The 17,578-nt window shown below is 46.8% G+C and overlaps 1 protein-coding gene across 1 annotated transcript; it reads right to left on the reverse strand.

The window, feature by feature from the left end:
• Nucleotides 1–506: 506 nt before the first annotated feature.
• Nucleotides 507–17,364, reverse strand: LOC139053884 (conserved oligomeric Golgi complex subunit 6-like; the record flags this gene model as incomplete). The annotated part of the gene is made up of 3 exons (XM_070530563.1): nt 507–798; nt 15,005–15,381; nt 16,993–17,364. Coding segments are annotated over 3 exons (1,041 nt in total), but the record flags the coding sequence as incomplete, so codon positions are not given.
• Between the last annotated feature and the right edge of the window lie 214 nt (nt 17,365–17,578).

The raw sequence follows: 17,578 nt of genomic DNA on the forward strand, positions 1-17,578 counted from the left end.
TTGACTGTATATATACTCAAGTACTATAGCGCCAAACAGACGACACAGGAAGAAGAGACACAGACGAGCGCTTACTTCAGTACTTCAGTAATGCACCAACTAGCCCAACAAAAAGTTTTGCTGGTATATATACTCATTGTAACTATACCGTGTCCAGAAATTGTTCGTTTTATAGAATAATTTGATGTATACGGCTTCGATATAGTCGGGTTCGACTGTATAAAGCCCACAGGTAGCTCCATGTGCAACCAGAGTGGCCACCAAAAGAAGCACAGTGAAGCTCCCATAGCACTTTATATATCTAAAAACTGCAGAGTTTAAGGCTGATGTTGACATTTTACTTTCTAGAGCTTGGGAGAGCCAAGATTGCCAAAGAAGCCTCATACAGTAAAGGGCATCTTGGACTTGTCCCGGGTTCCTCAGGACTACCCGAGACACCGCATACACCAGTGCTCATTTACTGAAAGCAGCACTTTTGGCAGTCCAGGACAACAAATCAAAAAGAACTAAAGTCCGCCCATGTGATGGCATCTTTGGCATACCTTGTCGAGGAGCCGTGTGCAGTGGCAGGTGAGGCTGTTGAGGAACATCTTGTGTGCCAGCACAGCGACCTCATCCAGACAGATGGCCAGCGCAGTACCTGTGCCCAGGGTGGTCGCGTAGAAGCGCACCACTGACCGTAGCCGGCACAGCACCAACGTGCTGCTCTCCCCAACGGCCAGCTGCTCGAGGCGCAGGCGCAATGGGGAGCACAGGCCAGCCAAGATGTGGTCCAGGGCTGCTTCCCCACTCCCGCCACTGTGACAAGAAAAGGGGCGGGGGTGACGGAAATTTAGTCTAGGCTTGAACGAGAAGAGGAATTGAGGGGTCTGACTGACACTTTGTTAGTCATAACCATGTTAGCCCAACAGATAATGAAGCCAAGGAGAGCATAGGGGAAATTATTTGTTGTATTAATTGAAATGTAGAAATGATAAGGTAAGGAAAAATAGAAATGGACGAAAAAAAGAATTCTTGCCACCAGTAGGAGTCGAACTTACATCCTTTGCATTACGCATGCGATGATGACGTCATGGCCATGAGTGGTGCTGGCTAACACTCCTAGAGTGAGATCTTGTACACAGAATACCTAAGAATGTGAATGTGGGAACAGCCATCGCCGTAGCTCAATTGGCAGAGAATCACAAGTGTAATGCAGGGGATGTGGCTCCCATCGATGACAAGCTGTTTTCTTGTCTACTTTCATTTCCCATAATTATTTCTAGATTTTATTTCAGTTAAAGCAACAAACAATTTCACCTGTGCTTTCCTTGGCTTCATTACCAGTTTAAGCTTGTCGCACAACTTACACAGCTGGTAGAAGCAAGAGTGTGCCAAGCTGCACTTCGAAAGGTTACTGTACTAGAAACATCCATAGCCAAGGGTTTGATGAAATAAGATGTGTTGTTGTGCAAGTTAGTTCACTGTACTTGTGAAATTCAAGACAAAAAAAAAAACTTGACTTGTAGCATTTTTATTATGCATTCATATGCAGAATAAGAACTGTTTTCATTCTTAATTCTTCCCAAAATAAATCAGTTGTTAGTTGAGTACCAGTGCTCTTCCCTGTCTTGTCCGCTCCCCCCCCCCCACTCTTCATTTAAGGTTTGATGAAAATTTGTCCGTTCAAGTACTAAAACCACACACCTACAGAGCCCAGATCATTTAATAGCCTGGGCATGTGGCAAACAATACTGTCCATGCTGTCTGCTTATAACCAGGGTTCAGCCTTTTCAGTTCTTATTTTGCCAATATAGAGCAGACTTTTGTTGGTCGTTACCCAAAGAGAAAATTGTAAACTACGTTCAGTGACAATAGTCTTAAAAAGACTGAAGACTATGTCTTCAGCACCCATTCTTTTACAGAGAAGTACACTCATCTTCGCTGTTTACTGGAATCAAAGGCTAAGTGTTCTATTCAGCAATTTCAAGGCTATTTCCTGTTACAGTGATGTGTTAAGAACGGCCAGCTGCAGAGCAAGTTTGCCAGCCATTTACGCCAGCGGTGGCAACCTCATCTTGGAATGCTGCCGCCAACCTCTAGTGACGCCATGACTAAGTCAACTTTGTGTCGGGAACAATACGCACGTCCTCCACTCTCCGTCGCTTCAGCTAGGATGCATTTGATGAAACAGGCTTTGTGCTGAAACCGCCACCATTACGCTCTAGCCTCGTCACCGTTGTGACTAAAGGAGTTCGACGAAGCAGGCTTTCAGCGCAACACGACAACGCCGCCCTGTTCTGCTATGAGTGGGGGAGTTGCCACGGGAACGTCATCTTAGGCTCCTTCCCACGCACCGACCAAGACGCAAGACAATGTGCTACCCGGACGCGCTACCCGAGGCGGCTCCGAGTTCTACGAAGCCCCCCTGACGTCAGCTCCGGACCAGTGCACCTGTGTGTGTGTGTGTGTGTGTGTGTGTGTGTGTGTGTGCGTGCGTGCGTGTGCGCGCGCGCGCGAGTGTGTATGTAACCCATCCCGGGGAGAGGTGGCCTGTTTACAATGACTGGACGAACGTTTTCCGTCCCCTTGGAATCAAGGGGGGACCGAGTGCTTATAAGCCGCTGTTGTGCGGATGCTCAACACACTCTTCTTAAGCAGTTATGTTGGACTGAGACACTCTCTCAAGCAGTTGTGTTAGACTGACATACTTTCTCTCGCAGTCATGCTAGACTGATGAACTGCATGTAAATACTGTAAATAAACCCATATTCCCCGTTCTCGATGAGAAGCAGTCCTTCCCTTCATCAACGTCCTCAGCATGGATAAGTTGGACGACGGCATGGGCCAGCTACCTTCAAATTCATGCCGGACTCCAAACTTGACAACGGATCCCGAGCGATGGGATTGAGCCCCCAATCCTGACAACTGGCTGACAGCGGTGAGATGGACTTTGCGACATGGTGCTGTGACTGCAGTGAGTGCTTGGTTCTTGCTTTGACTCTCTAGGCTTCATTTTTTTATTGTTCTGTTTAGAACAGTAGGGAAGCTAGATTGTGTTTTCCTAGCTAGATTTAGAGAGCAGGATCAAGGCAGTAAAGCAGCAATCATGGAGTTAAGGACACTGCTGAGAGACGAGTTGTTAATTGTTGGTGAGAAACTGGGCCTAGATGTACGCAAGGAAATGCTAAAATCGGAATTATTGGAGCTAATTTCCCATCAGGCCAGTGAGGAAGAAATTGAAATGGTATTGGAACTTCTCAAAAAGAGAGAGAAACGGGAAAGAGAAAGAGAAGAACGGGACAGAGAAGAACAGGAGAGAGAGAGAGAGAGGAACGCGATAAAGATAGCGAGTTAAGAAAAATGCAACTTGAATTTGAAAGCAAACGTTTGGAGTTGTCTCAAGGAAGTGAAGGTGCTCTGGGATGATCAAGTGAGGCAGAATTGTACCGCATGGACAGGCTATTCAAGCCATTTGAGGTTGGGACCGACATAGGCTTGTTCCTAAGCAATTTTGAAAGGACTTGCGAAAAGATGAACTTCGGCCCGAGTACATGGCCACAGCGGTTGCTGTCTATGTTGCCGTGTGAGGTGGTGGAAGTAATCGCCAGACTGAGTGCGCAGGATGCATATGATTATGCAAAAGTTAAGGCTAGTCTCCTGAAGAAATAGCGCCTTTCAGCCAAAGCTTTTCGGCAAAGGTTTAGAAGCACAGGCAAGAAAGATAGTGAGGGGTATCCGGAGTTTGCATACGGCTTAAAGGCCAACCTAGTCGAGTGGATGAAAAGCGCGGAAGCGTACGACAGCAGAGACATGATCATTGAATGCATGTGTCAGAGCAGTTTTACAAAACCATCCCCCAAGCTGTGAAACTATGGGTGTGGGTGCAAGACAGAGGGAATGTAAACACTGTGGAAAGGGCGGCTGAATTAGCCGAAGAGTGCGCAACGCGTAGAAAGTTGAACGCCGAGGACGGAAATTGGGACGGTTGAAATGGACCGCGGAAACCCTTCCCGTTCAAAAAGGGTTTGCAGACTAGACGATCGGAGCCTGTAGACGTGGAGGAAAAGCCTGCAGAAAAGAGCGAGGAGAAACTTAACGGAGAAACCGCACAAAAAGAACAGGAAAGAAAATTCGAATCTTTCAGACCAATTCGCTGTTATAAATGCCACAAACTGGGACATACTGTATTTACTCGCATAATGATCGCACTTTTTTGTCAGAAAAATTGACACAAATTCAGGGGTGCGATCATTACGCGGGTTAAATTTCCTGTAAAAAAAAAATTTTTTTTTCGTCCCGCGATTGCTGCGGGATGCGGGTGCGGGACACCAAAACAAAAATGGCGGCTGGCGGAGCAAGCCAACGTGCCGAACGCGCCGAACGCGCCGAACGCAATTTTTTTTCTTCTCGTGAGTGCATTACGTGCATTGAAACAGTTTCTTCCGTAACAGTGATGAATAATATCGTTAATATCGGCAAGTTTGCGGCAATAATGTAGCCATGTCCACTTTGAGGGGACAGAAACAGATGGGCACGCTTACCGTAAAAACCGGAATATAGGTCGAACTTTTTTTCAAAAAACAATCGCGAAAAGTCTACCCTCGACTTATATACCGGACATTGGCGGAAAAACTACGGAAGTCTTGCAACAATGGGCGGACGAAGTAAACAGCCGCCATCAGCAGCAGTGCGGCGTCTATGGCGGCGTGGCCAAGGTAAATATACCTGGTAGCGAAGCTTCCATAGGAACCCACACGTTCAAAACATGGCGGTCCGTCGGCGGCTCATGGGGCTTAGCGCCATCTGTATGTGGTGGGAACACTTCCGGCGGAAGAAAAAATAACATGACGCGATGTCCGTTAAAAGCAGAAGTGACGTCATTTTGTTTTCGAAGGAGCGAAATTTGTGTTGTTGTCCTTCCTTTGGAGCTATATATTAAAATGCCCCGGCATTGGACTTGATGGGCGTTTCGAGCTTTCAGCGTGGAAAGCGATGCATGAAAAGGCCAGCCGTACGGTTGTCGAAATCGCATCCCTGCACAGAACATACTTTCCTTGGAGGCCGACGAAAGCTTTAGGGGTAGAGTGCTGATCCTATTGTCGGATGCCAAGCCCGTCGGCCAGCGCAGTCTCACGAAAACGGCTACACAATTATCTGGCGGTCGTAACCCACTCCTTTTAACTGAACAGATTAAGAAGCGATGAAGCTACCCGCGTCACCAAATTCAGACAGACTTCGACAAGCAAGAAAGAACAAACAGTGAGGGGGGCGTATTTCAACAGGTGAATTGTACTAGTGCGCCTTTCTGCCCATTTCAAGACGTGCATTGCACTGCGACTGATAGTGGTGTCAACGCCCCCTGTAGCGATGGGCGCTGAAAAGAAATGCATTTATGAATAATAATAAAATTAAACTTGTATTTTCTTAACTCGTCACGAATATATAAAATTGACTAGGAATTTTATTTTCGTTGAATGAATCTAACTGTGTCTCGTTTGAATTAAACAAACGCTTTTTTTCTTTCCCAATGTTTGTTCCCTCCAAACACAGTCGCGCTTCAATCGCTGCTCCCATAACCCCCCATGCTGATGTCGGTGACAATCTGTACTGAACCGCTTTTCGCCCGAAGCTTCGCGACCTATTTGAATCGACCTTGGCGTGGCGACGTTGTGGCACTGGCATTTTGCTTTTCCATTGTCGCAAAGTTATATTAATTAAAGGCTGCATTTTCATTTTGTTTCAATATGAGCGGAAGCCGACGTCAATTCACCGTCGCTTTCAAGAAAAAGGCGATTGAGTACGCGGAAGCCCACGGCAACCTGGCGGGACAGCGCGAACTTGAAGTGTCCGAAAAGAGCATTCGGTAGTGGCGGAGGCAAAAGCAACATATTACAACTTGCAGCAACCAAAAGAAAACGTCATTTCGTGCCGGATCGCTGCCTGTGACTGCCGAATTCATCTGTCTGAAAGCGGTAGAGATCGCACGCGCCTATGGACTGGGTAGCGAGAAGCACTCGTCATCTGACTCTGATCAAAGGCGTTGCTCTGATCCGGAGTAGCGCTTGCGCACTTCGTGCCCTTCTGTGTACTGTACACCCTGCCAATTTTTAACAGTATCGCGCGACCATCGACCCGCGTGTTTGTCAGCACCTCGTCATCACGGCACGGAGCGGCGAAATAGCGAAAGTAAGGGCATGTGTACACATGCGCGTATCTCGCTTGTTTCGCTGCTCAGCGCCGTTAATAAGGTGCTGACAAGCACGCGGGTCGACGGTCACGGGATACCGCTAAAAACTTGGCCAGGTGCACACGCGAGCAGCATTTAAATAAATACTGTCACCATTGTGCAACCCCCTGGGTCGCATTTGTTTCACGGTAAGAGTGTCATGTCTTTCGGTACTTTTGCCATTGCAAAATATATATATTTTTTTCATTTTGAGAATTTGTTAGTTGGGGGATCGACCTATATTCCGGTCCGACCTATGGTCCGGTTTTTACGGTAGCTGCCAGTGACAGAAACACATGGCCAGCGTGCTGCAGAAACTGCGGCATCTGTCTTCACTACTATCCTAACACAGCACGTTTCCGCTAAGGGTGGGCGAATATCTTTGCTGTGTTACAAGAGTCGGCGTATGAATAGGGTACACTTTTAACATATCAGTGTAAACGTAGCTACTATCATTGCCACGCGCGATTTGTTGCGTGCTCACGAATGCAGTTGAAAAGAATCGAAAGGTGCCTTTTTTGTTTTTGTTGACCACAACCATTATAAGGCCTACCCATAATAAAGGCAAGTTTGGTTGTACCTCTTTTTGTCATGGAAGTGTGGAAAGTGATGAAAGTAATGAAATGAGGCATCTACTTAATGTTTGGTGCGTGCAGACGAGTCGTTCGTGTAGCATTCGACAGATGGTAAGCGCGATCATTATTAGCTAGACTTGGCACACGACATATCGCTGCGGCAAGTTCGGGGTGCGATCATTACACGGGAAATTAAAAAAATCGCATTTTGATGACAAAATTCAGGGGTGCGATCATTACGCGAGTGCGATCATTATGCGAGTAAATACGGTATAGCTGTAAACTGCGGGAAGCCTAGCGTAGTTTTCTCCTACATGGAGGAAAAAGACGAGAATATGGAACTTTTAGGTCCATATCTTCACGACCTGCAAGTCAATGGCAAACCATGCTGAGTGCTAAGACACAGTGCTGCCACGATGGACATTGTCCATCTGTCTTACGTGACGGTAGATGACTTCACCGGAGAAGTAGCATCGATCAAATAGGTTGTAGAAGAACACAGCGTGTGTCTGCCCATGGCCAAAGCCAAAATCAGTGGACCATTCGGAGAGCTAGAGACTGAGGCTGCAGTTTCCAAATTTTTGTCACTGCAGTACCCTTACATCTTTTCGAATCGTTCGAATCAGTTAGTGCGTGACAAAGGGCTTAAACTGGGAGAGGGCATAGTACAGGCATTGACCAGAGGCCAAGCTCGTAAAATCGCGTCGCTTTTGGCTGAAAATGCACAAGCTCCTCCAGCGGAAGCAGAAAAGGGGATAACTTCAATACCCGAATCCGAGCTAGGCCCAAGGAACAAAAAAACAGTTGAGGAGAGCCTGCCAGCTGACCAGTTCAATGAGAGCGTAGCACTAGAGTGTCAAAGTTCAAGCCTGCGGGAAGAGCAAGCTGACGCACTCACAAGTGAGACAGGGTCGTTATTATCACCGGCCTCAAAGAACTTTGATCAGCTCTTACGTGTGGATAGAGAGTCCTTGGCAGCCGAGCAAAAGAATGATGAGAGCTTAGCTAAATTACATCACACAGCCAAAGAAGGCATTGCTAGGCGCAACGTGACGATACATAAGAGAGGAGGATTGTTGTATCGGCACTACAGAGATAGAAAGGGTAGGATTTTAGATCAGTTAGTCGTACCTACTAAGTACAGGGAGGACCTTTTGAGTCTCTGTCATGGAAATGGGTGGTCCGGCCACCTAGGCAGAAACAAATCAAAGGAAAGATTGCTTATGGAATACTACTGGCCTGGCTGTTTCAAAGACGTAGAAAACTTCGTAAGATCATGCAACACCTGCCAGCATTCTGGTAAACCAGGAGAGACATGGAAAGCTCCACTGAAGGTAGTGCCCTTAATAACAGAGCCTTTCAGACGACTTGTAATAGACACGGTAGGGCCTCTTCCAAAAACAAAATCGGGCTACAGGTACTTGTTTACCATGCTGTGTCCAGCTACTAAGTTTCCAGAAGTAATCCCTCTGAAAGAGCTCAGCTCCACCGAAGTACTAGTAGACGCGCTTTTGACAGTGTTTGCACGAGTTGGGTTTCAAGTCGAAATTCAGGCAGATCAAGGGTCAGTATTCGCGAGCGCACTGACTTCCACATTCTTGCAAAAGTGCGGGGTAAAGTTAATACACAGTTCTGTCTATCACCCTCAGTCAAACAGTGTAGAGAGGTGGCATTCGTTGCTTAAGCGAGTTTTGCGTGCGCTCTGTTACGAGCACAAGGAGGACTGGGAGAACTGTCTGTCGGCAACATTGTTCGCTTTGCGAACGGTTCCACATGAAGCGACAGGGTTCTCGCCAGCAGAACTAGCGTATGGGAGGACACTCTGTTCTCCACTGAGAATGTTAGGAGAGATGCGGGAGGAAAGAGGGGATAGTCCAACAGTGGTTGAATACATGCTAAATTTGCTGGAACGGCTAAGCGCAACCCAAGAAGTAGTCGGAAAGAAGATGGGAGTAGCTCAAAAGAATGCCAAATTCTATTACAACAAGAATGCGAGGCTTCGTACGTTTCACGCCGGAGGCCAGGTAATGATCCTCAAACCTGCAAGAAAGAACAAGCTTGAAGTTCACTGGGACGGGCTCGTTAAAGTGTTGCAAAAACTTTCAGATACTAACTATGCTCTGAAAATGCCCGGTCGCAGGAAGGAAGTGAGGATATATCACTGCAATTTGATGAAGCCGTATGTAGAGCAGAGCGGAGTCATTAACTATACCATCAAAGAGCATGATGGCACTAGTACCAAGTTTAAGGAGTATAGGGCGACCTCCAACTCTGAAATCGGCCTAAAAGAAGTAGTAGAACACTCGGTAAGCTCGCATGCTCTAAGACCCAAGCAGCTAGATGAGCTAAAACGGGTGTTAGGGGAATATATCGACAGGTTCAGCGATCGGCCAGGTAGAACCGAACTAATAACGCTTGAAATAGAGCTGACATTAACCGAACCAATAAGATCAAAGCCTTACAGGGTGTCTCCAAGACAGATAGAGATTATGGAGGCAGAGATACAGCGCATGCTAGAGTTGGGAGTTATTGAGCCCGCCAAGAGTGACTACACGTCACCGCTAATACTGGTAGAGACCCCTAACAAGGACCCTCGTCCATGTGTTGACTACAGGAAGTTAAATGCCATCACTAGGGATCAGCTGTACCCGATACCCAACGTTGAGGAACGAATTGAAAGAGTTAGCACTGCTAAATACGTTTCAACTATAAATCTCATGCGGGAGTACTGGCAAGTTCCCCTTTCAGAAAGTGCCAGCCGCTATGCTGCATTCATCTCACCTGTAGGCACTTTTCGCCCTTTCGCACTCAGCTTCGGGCTGAAGAACGCGCCGTTTAGCTTCTCTAAGTTAATGGATATTGTCCTAAAAGACTTGCTGGAGTTTGCCTTGCCATATCTGGATGATGTAGCAATTTCTTCGGACAGCTGGGAACAACACGCATCGCACCTCAAACAGGTGTTCTCACGGTTGAGGGAAGCCGGCTTAACGATGAAAGCGAAAAAGTGTAGATTTGGTTGTTCACAGGTTATTTATCTGGGCCATGTTGTCGGCCAAGGCACGAGACGGCTGGCCGAGCTGAAAATAGCTACGATTGGACAATTTTCTCAGCCGCGCATGAAAACAGACCTTCGTTTATTTTTGGGACTTGTGGGGTACTATCAACGGTACATTCTGAATTACTCGCAAATGGCAAGTCCATTAACGGACGCCCTCCGAAAGCGAGCACCGAGTAACGTACACTGGGATAAGGACAAAGAGAACGCTTTCCAAAGTTTGAAAACGCTATTGGTTTCTCGTCCTGTGCTTCGCGCGCCAGACTACACAAAGGAATTCATAGTTCAATGCAACGCAAGCGACAGAGGTATGGGTGTTGCACTTAGTCAGGTCGGCGACGATAACGAGGAGCATCCTATCCTTATGCAAAATAGAAGTGAGGCGTGCAGACAGGACACAAGAGTAGAGAAGTGGACAACACTCTTGTGTCCTGTCTGCACGCCCCACTTCTATTTTGCATAATGAATCCTTACCAACTAGCTCAGCTTTCTGTCGTTCTAATCCTATCCTTTATGCCAGCCGTAAACTAAATGTAAGAGAGGAAGCCTACAAAGCTTCAGAGAAGGAATGCGCTTGTTTAGTTTGGGCCGCCCAGAAGTTGTCGTGTTACTTGTACGGAGCAAAGTTCATCTTTGAGACCGACCACTGTCCTCTGACGTGGCTCAATCACATGTCACACAAAAATGGCCGCTTGCTCCGATGGAGCCTCACCCTCCAAGAGTGCAACTTCTCCGTTAGATATAAGAAGGGCAAGTTGCATAGCAATGCGGATGGTTTGAGCAGGCTAATTTGAATTCTGCGTTTGAGGGTCCCGCCTAAATTTTAGGGTTACTAGTGTTAATTTTATTAAGCCAAGAAGTTCCCCTCTCATTTAGCAGGATTCCCTCCATGACTGCTGGATTTGTCAGCACCAAATTTCTTCAGAAATTGGCATAGCGAAATGCAGCATTGTTTTTTGTTTCTGCACTTATGTGTTTTTTTTAAAGCCTAGCGGGTCTAAAGTGAGAGCCAAGGTACATCATCTCGGCGCAGAGCCGTGTTGTGGGGTTCATTTTGCAGTTGCCTGTCCTTGTTGGATGTTTTGGGGCGGTGACATCATTGCACAAGTGGTTACTGCGAGCCAAGACATCACTCCCTGGCCACCAGCCGTTCTCTTCCTGCCCAGCAGTTATCTGCGCTAGACAGTCGACATCTTCCGGGCCATGGAGGCGCTGTAAAAAACGGCCAGCTGCAGTGCAAATTTGCCAGCCATTTACGCCAGCGGTGGCAACCTCATCTTGGAATGCCGCCGCTAACCTCTAGCCACGGCGTGACTAAGTCGACTTTGTGTCGGGAACAATACGCACGTCCTCCACTCTCCATTGCTTCAGCTAGGATGCGTTTGATGAAGCAGGCTTTGTGCTGAAACCGCGACCATTACGCTCTAGCCTCGTCGCCGTTGTGACTGAAGGAGTTCGACGAAGCAGGCTTTGTGCGCAACACGACAACGCCGCCCTGTTCTGCTATGAGTGGGGGAGTTGCCGCGGGAACGTCGTCTTAGGCTCCTTCCCACGCGCCGACCAAGACGCAAGACAATGTGCTACTCGGACGCGCTACCCGGGGTGGCTCCGAGTTCTACGAAGCCCCTCTGACGTCGGCTCCGGACCACAGAACCTGTGTGTGTGTGTGTGTGTGCGAGTGTGTATGTAACCCGTCCCGGGGAGAGGCGGCCTGTTTACAATGACTGGACGAACGTTTTCCGTCCCCTTGGAATCAAGGGGGGACCGAGTGCTTATAAGCCGCTGTTGTGCGGATGCTCAACACACTCTTCTTAAGCAGTCGTGTTGGACTGAGACACTCTCTCAAGCAGTTGTGTTAGACTGACATACTTTCTCTCGCATTCATGCTAGACTGATGAACTGCATGTAAATACTGTAAATAAACCCATATTCCTCGTTCTCGATGAGAAGCAGTCCTTCCCTTCATCAACGTCCTCAGCGTGGATAAGTTGGACGACGGCATGGGCCAGCTACCTTCGAATTCATGCCGGACTCCAATCTTGACACTGGATCATGAGCGATGGTATTGAGCCCCCAATCCTGACAGATGGCATCGGTGGATTTTTTCTGTTTTTCTTTTTTGGTAGTGGTGCAAGTTTGCAGTATTAATAAAAGAAACAAGTGGGTTTGAGGTGGTGCTGTTATGTTGTGTAGGCAACTGCTGCATGTACCAGCCAAGCAATTCAATAAATGCAGTGATACAATGAACTGAAGCAGTGACGTCATGACTACAATCAGGTGTGTTTAGATGATAAGATTATATAAGTAATGACTGAAAGAAACTAATTTGTACCTATAACAAGCAAAATATAGTTCATCTGCATTAATTATTTAAACAACTTCTATTTTTGTGCCAGATCAGTACTTCTCCCATGCTATAATGCTTTAAATTACCAATTCTCGCAAATAACCTCCTACTTCATTTTTCCTATGCCAAATTGTCTAGCAGTACGGACATTTTTCAGTTAAAAACAAATTTACAAAAAATGAATTCGGCATTCTTTTTTTGGGTGTTTCTCAGTTTTAACCAAAAATGCCACACCCTATAAATAACCACCTACATTTTCAGCAAGGCTATAGGTGAGTGTGCTATAGAAATCAGGTGCCTGTCCTCTGGCCATGTCCATAACGTGACGGTTATGAGTAGTGGTTTTCGTGCATGCTGGTTTAATCATGGCACACAAGTGGACACCAATAACCCACCACTTATGAGCTGTTCATGCTGACAGCTGCATTGGTGTGAATTCCAGTCATCTGGGATCAATGCAATTGCGTGCAAAAACCAAGAGTTATGTCTATCCTAAGGTGGGCACAAACCAAAGACAGGCACCTTGTTTTCACAGCACACAATTATAATTGTGCCAACAGCTCTGGTAGTCATGCGCAGATGGTAAAGATAGCACGGTAAACCATGTGCTCATGAACTGAGCCCGGCACACCCTAACTTTCCTTAACTGTGGCACAGTAAAACCTTGTTAATTTGACCCTTGTTATTTCGGAAAATCGGACTTGTTCTTTGGTCCTGGCAAGGCATATGCATTACTTAAAGGAATGATACTCTCATTAAGTCAAACATATTTGGCAGCACGTTGGTTAATTTGGACAATTCTCGGGGTGCGATGAACGCCGGGACACTGCAAATGTGCGACGCAAAAGAGCAAAAATGGTTCAGCATCCACCCAACATTACTATTTAGGACGCAGACAATTCCCATTGCCACATTCAAAACTGAACAGGGCTGAGGCATTCTCACTGCGCTTATTGCAAACGGGTACATATCCCACACTGTACACCATTAATAAAATACATCCAGAGAAGGAGATTAAGGTGGACTGCAACGATTGTAATGGCGTCATTGGAATCAGACATATGCTGGCGGGGTGTCCCGCGACTCTCCCCAACCTCGTTGAAGAATGGACACAGTGGGAGAAAAGGATTCAAAGCCCATTGTTTCAGGACCAAGTAAGGGCAGTCCAGAGGGCCCATGATGTCGCTGAAAGGCTTGACCTGACAGTGCCAATGTGGGAGTGGCCTGCCTTGGTTTAAGAAGTCGAGCCTCCGGACCTCATCACAATAAATGTTTTCACACACACACACCGAAATGAAGTGGCGGAGTCTGCATCCCCATAGTCATCAGTGGAAAGCGTATGGGAAAGGTACAAAGCATTCTGGCATTGCTGTCAATTAGTGCCTCTAAAGCCTTTATTCGTGCTTCTACCGCCACGCGTAGCACCGCATCAGCCGCATGCCTTTATAACTATGTTGTCGTCAATTATGATCGCGTCAACCGCGTACCTTTATAACTGCATAGTCGCCATGCGTGATTGCGTCGACAGTGGCCCCGGTTTTATCCACAATGGTTGCGGCAAACAGTACTGTAGTTTCGTTTTCACAAGCTTTTGAGGTTGAAGCGCACCGGCTACATCACGATGGACAGTGACCAGCTCACTGGAGAAATAATAATCGGGATGTGCATGCGGTAGTAGAAAGTCCATTTCAGAAGATGCGCACCGCGGCTGTGCTGTGAAGGAAGCCGCGAGGCCTTTGCTACTGCAAGCACTAATCAACCACGGCATGACGAAAACTGCAGGTTCTGCACTGCTTTTGTGCAAAATAGAAACAAAATTGGCTCATTCATTTGGTAAATAAAAATGTGTCGACATAGTAAGCATTTGTTTATTGTTTTCCTGATACCCTCGATAATTCGACATTCAGTTAATTTGGACATTTTTCTTGGTCCCGTGAAATCCTAATCAACTAGGTTCTACTGTACTACCTCCACAAACAAAAGAACGATTATAAATCTTGTCACTGACCAACAAACTACAAAATTCACAATTCAGTGTCCATATGGGAACCATGTTCACAAAACACAAAAAGAAAATGGCCATCGCTGAGGCAGTTGATGTACTCTTGAATATATGCGAAGTGACCTCAACAAATGAATTTATCAGCTTGATTGAGAGTGGCACAGAACACACAAAAAAAGTCTCACATTTTAATGTCCCTTTGATACTTTGACTACACATTTACCTTTTGGAATTGTTAAGTGCGCATAAATCTAAGCAGGCACATGGAATATGTCACCTGAAAGTGATTATGATACAACAGCAAGGAGCACTACATGCAAATGTGGCTTATAATGAAAAAAGAAAAAATCACCCTGCACTAAAGTGTATGGACCAATCGTGTCTCAGATTCTACCATCCTTACATAACCATCACCTCAAGATGCATCTGTCTTACTTGTTCAGGCTTCATTCAATGAGCCTATTTTTTCATATTTAAGGTGGATCCCTGTGGAACTATTACACATTACGATCCCATTAGAGCACTCTTTATTTATCTTGAAGGATGCTTTCATGGCACGCAACACTGAGTTGTCATTAGGCTATGGCAATTTTATACATTGCATAATCTCGTATAGTACTAAACCATAATCTGGCAACCTGCTTAATTTTACAGTGACACTGAAGTTGACTGTCAATTTTCTCCATTACATTGAGCATAGTCACACACTGCTTATAGCCATCCGCCTGTTTAGCTATTTTGTAGCCTCCTTATGCCATGTCAAGCCTTGTCATCGTTGATTTTTGACAAGATTCCTGAAAGCTAGCACTCCTCTCACCTTCCACGCAGCCCGCCACACTGTGCAAGTAGCTGCTCCAAGAGCTCCCGCTCAGATGCGGCACACTGGTGCGCCCAGGCTAGCATGTCTCCAGCATAGCGTAGTGGGTCCTTTGCCAGGGACTCGAGAGGCCTGGAGCCTCCAGTTCCACCCGCGCCACCAGTAGCGCGGGTGAGAGCATCAATGAGGTGCCGCACAACGCAGGCACGTCGTGCATTGGCATACTCGTCAAGCGCATAGCCCCAGAGCAGGGGGCGCTCGCGCAGTGCCCCGAAGGCACGAGCCAACAGAGGACCCGGTTCAGCTGCAGCATCAGCACCGAGAACTCGGCACCTGTTCTGGAGCCAGCGATACAAGCGTTCATACGCCGCCTCTTGCTGCAATGACCAAGAAGAGGGCATTCAGCCATTTTTGTTTCCATGTTATGCACATCGCCAGCACACTACATAAAAAAGCTTGTGTAGGTATTGTCAACTTTTCATTCTTGTATGACATTTTAGCAGGTGCCACTGGACTTGACACATGTGCAGCGAATTCCCAAGTAAAAAAAAAAAAAGATGCTTGTTTTGAAGGGTCCCAAACCACCATGTGATCGAAAAATTTTTAGTAGCACGAGCATTGAGTGACACTTGCTTCTTGCACAGAACTTCCGGTTCACCTTCTGAGACGACCGCGGACGAAATTCAAAATAAATCAGAAGAAAAGAAAATAGTACAGTACGAAATTCATGGGTTTCCTTATAGATATATCAGAGCACAAGTTTAGTTATAAGTTGTGTTACTGAAGTGTCTGTAACAATTAGAATTAGAAATCACTGATTACCGCACACCAAAGCACAGAATCGCAGACTTTATGAGAACCACAACATGAGCACGACTTTGGAAAAATTCCTGAAAACCCAAAGTAGAAAGTGGAAGTAATGACGTCATGTACAAGAAAGTGGCATGGTATTTAATGGACCAATTAATAGAAAACAATTGCCTGGTATAGACCGAACATCTGCCTCACAAAGCGGATGTGACATTGCTCCCTACACTCTCGCTTCTCCTCTTCTGGTGCTTACCTGCTCATTCGCTTGCTCGCGACAGCTGCACGTGCGCACTGGTTATATCAGCACCAAGGTAAGGTGCGCTTCGTGCGCCACTAGCTAGGGTGTTAAGCCCCGCCAGGTGGCGCATGCTGCGCTTCCTCCTCAACCTCCCTCACTGCTCCCCCGCATACCGTGGCAGGGGAAAGTTGTTAGCTCGCTTAACCTAAAGAACACTAATTCCGAGGTGGGAGTGCACCAAGACACACCTAAGTCAAAGATTAGGGTTCCCTATAATTTTATATATTGATGCAGCTGTCCACCAGCTTACAATGAATGCACAGCCGCAATAATTTCTCGAAGTGATGCTGTAATAGCAAAGTAAAAGCCACTCAACCAATGAATATGTGGCTGCTGTGATTTTTTTGCTAGCTTTGTTACCATCCACACAAGTGCTGTCTCTTCCTAGCCACATACTCTCACTAACTCTGTGCAGTGCAGTAAAAGCTATGGTTGACACGAACACACCAGAAGAAAGGCTACTGCACAGTCCTCCGACTGCCTCCCAGTGCAACGCCGACTGAATGAAAGCTTGACGGAAGCAGTGGCCCACAATAGGGAAGCACCCTACCCTTTCATAGCACAACAATGTCCCTTGCCACATCGGCTCTCATCCTTCGTCGACTGACCAATTAAGAGCTTTTAAACTGGTTACGTCATAAGCACGACTGTGCTGGCATCATGATGTACAAAGATGAGATAAAAAAACTCAAACAGGATCACAGGATTGTTTTTTTTTATCTGTGGCTTCTGTGTGGCACACAGCAGTGCCAAATATAAGGTAGCACGCATAAAAAAAAAAACTAATGTACACACAGTAAAAGTGCTTCAACCTACAACAGTTTTCTGTTCTTCAGCACTACTGCTCTGCTGTGCTAGCCAGCACGGCACTGCTACTCACCTGGGCGGCGAGCGACTCCATGAGCTGCAGCCCAGCCTGGGCTCGGCTACTTCGCAGTAGCAGCTTGCAGTGGTCGTGCATGCGCCTGCTCTTGGCCAGCGCATCGAAGAATCGCTCGTCTAGCTGGTCCCGCCCGATGGGGCCTCCGGTGCCCCGTAGCAGGGCTGCCTGCTCAGGTGAAGGCTGAAATGCTGCTAGGAAGCCCTGTGCTGCCTGCTGCCGCCCTTCCAGACGCCGTGCCTCAGCTCGCAGCTGGCCCGTGCGTGCAAGAAGTTCGTGCGTGTCGCACTTTACAGAGCGCAGGCGCTCTACCATGCCTGCGCACCCTTCAGCCATGGCTGTAATGTCCTCAGATAGAGCAGTCATGGATGCCTGCAGACGTAAAAAAAGAGATGTCTCTCAGAACAATGTTGGTTTCTTTCTTCATTAGTTCCAGATATGTAGGAACATTGGAATGCATAATACCACTTGGATAGCACATAACTGAGGAGATGGAGAAAGAAAGCCACAGTTATACAGGTAGACACTGCTCCCATCCTCTAAAATAAATATATTAACAGTGGCAAAAAACTCGCAAAATAACTAA

This window comes from Dermacentor albipictus, unplaced genomic scaffold (assembly GCF_038994185.2).
Source record: "Dermacentor albipictus isolate Rhodes 1998 colony unplaced genomic scaffold, USDA_Dalb.pri_finalv2 scaffold_296, whole genome shotgun sequence".
NCBI classification, from domain to species: Eukaryota; Metazoa; Arthropoda; class Arachnida; order Ixodida; family Ixodidae; genus Dermacentor; species Dermacentor albipictus.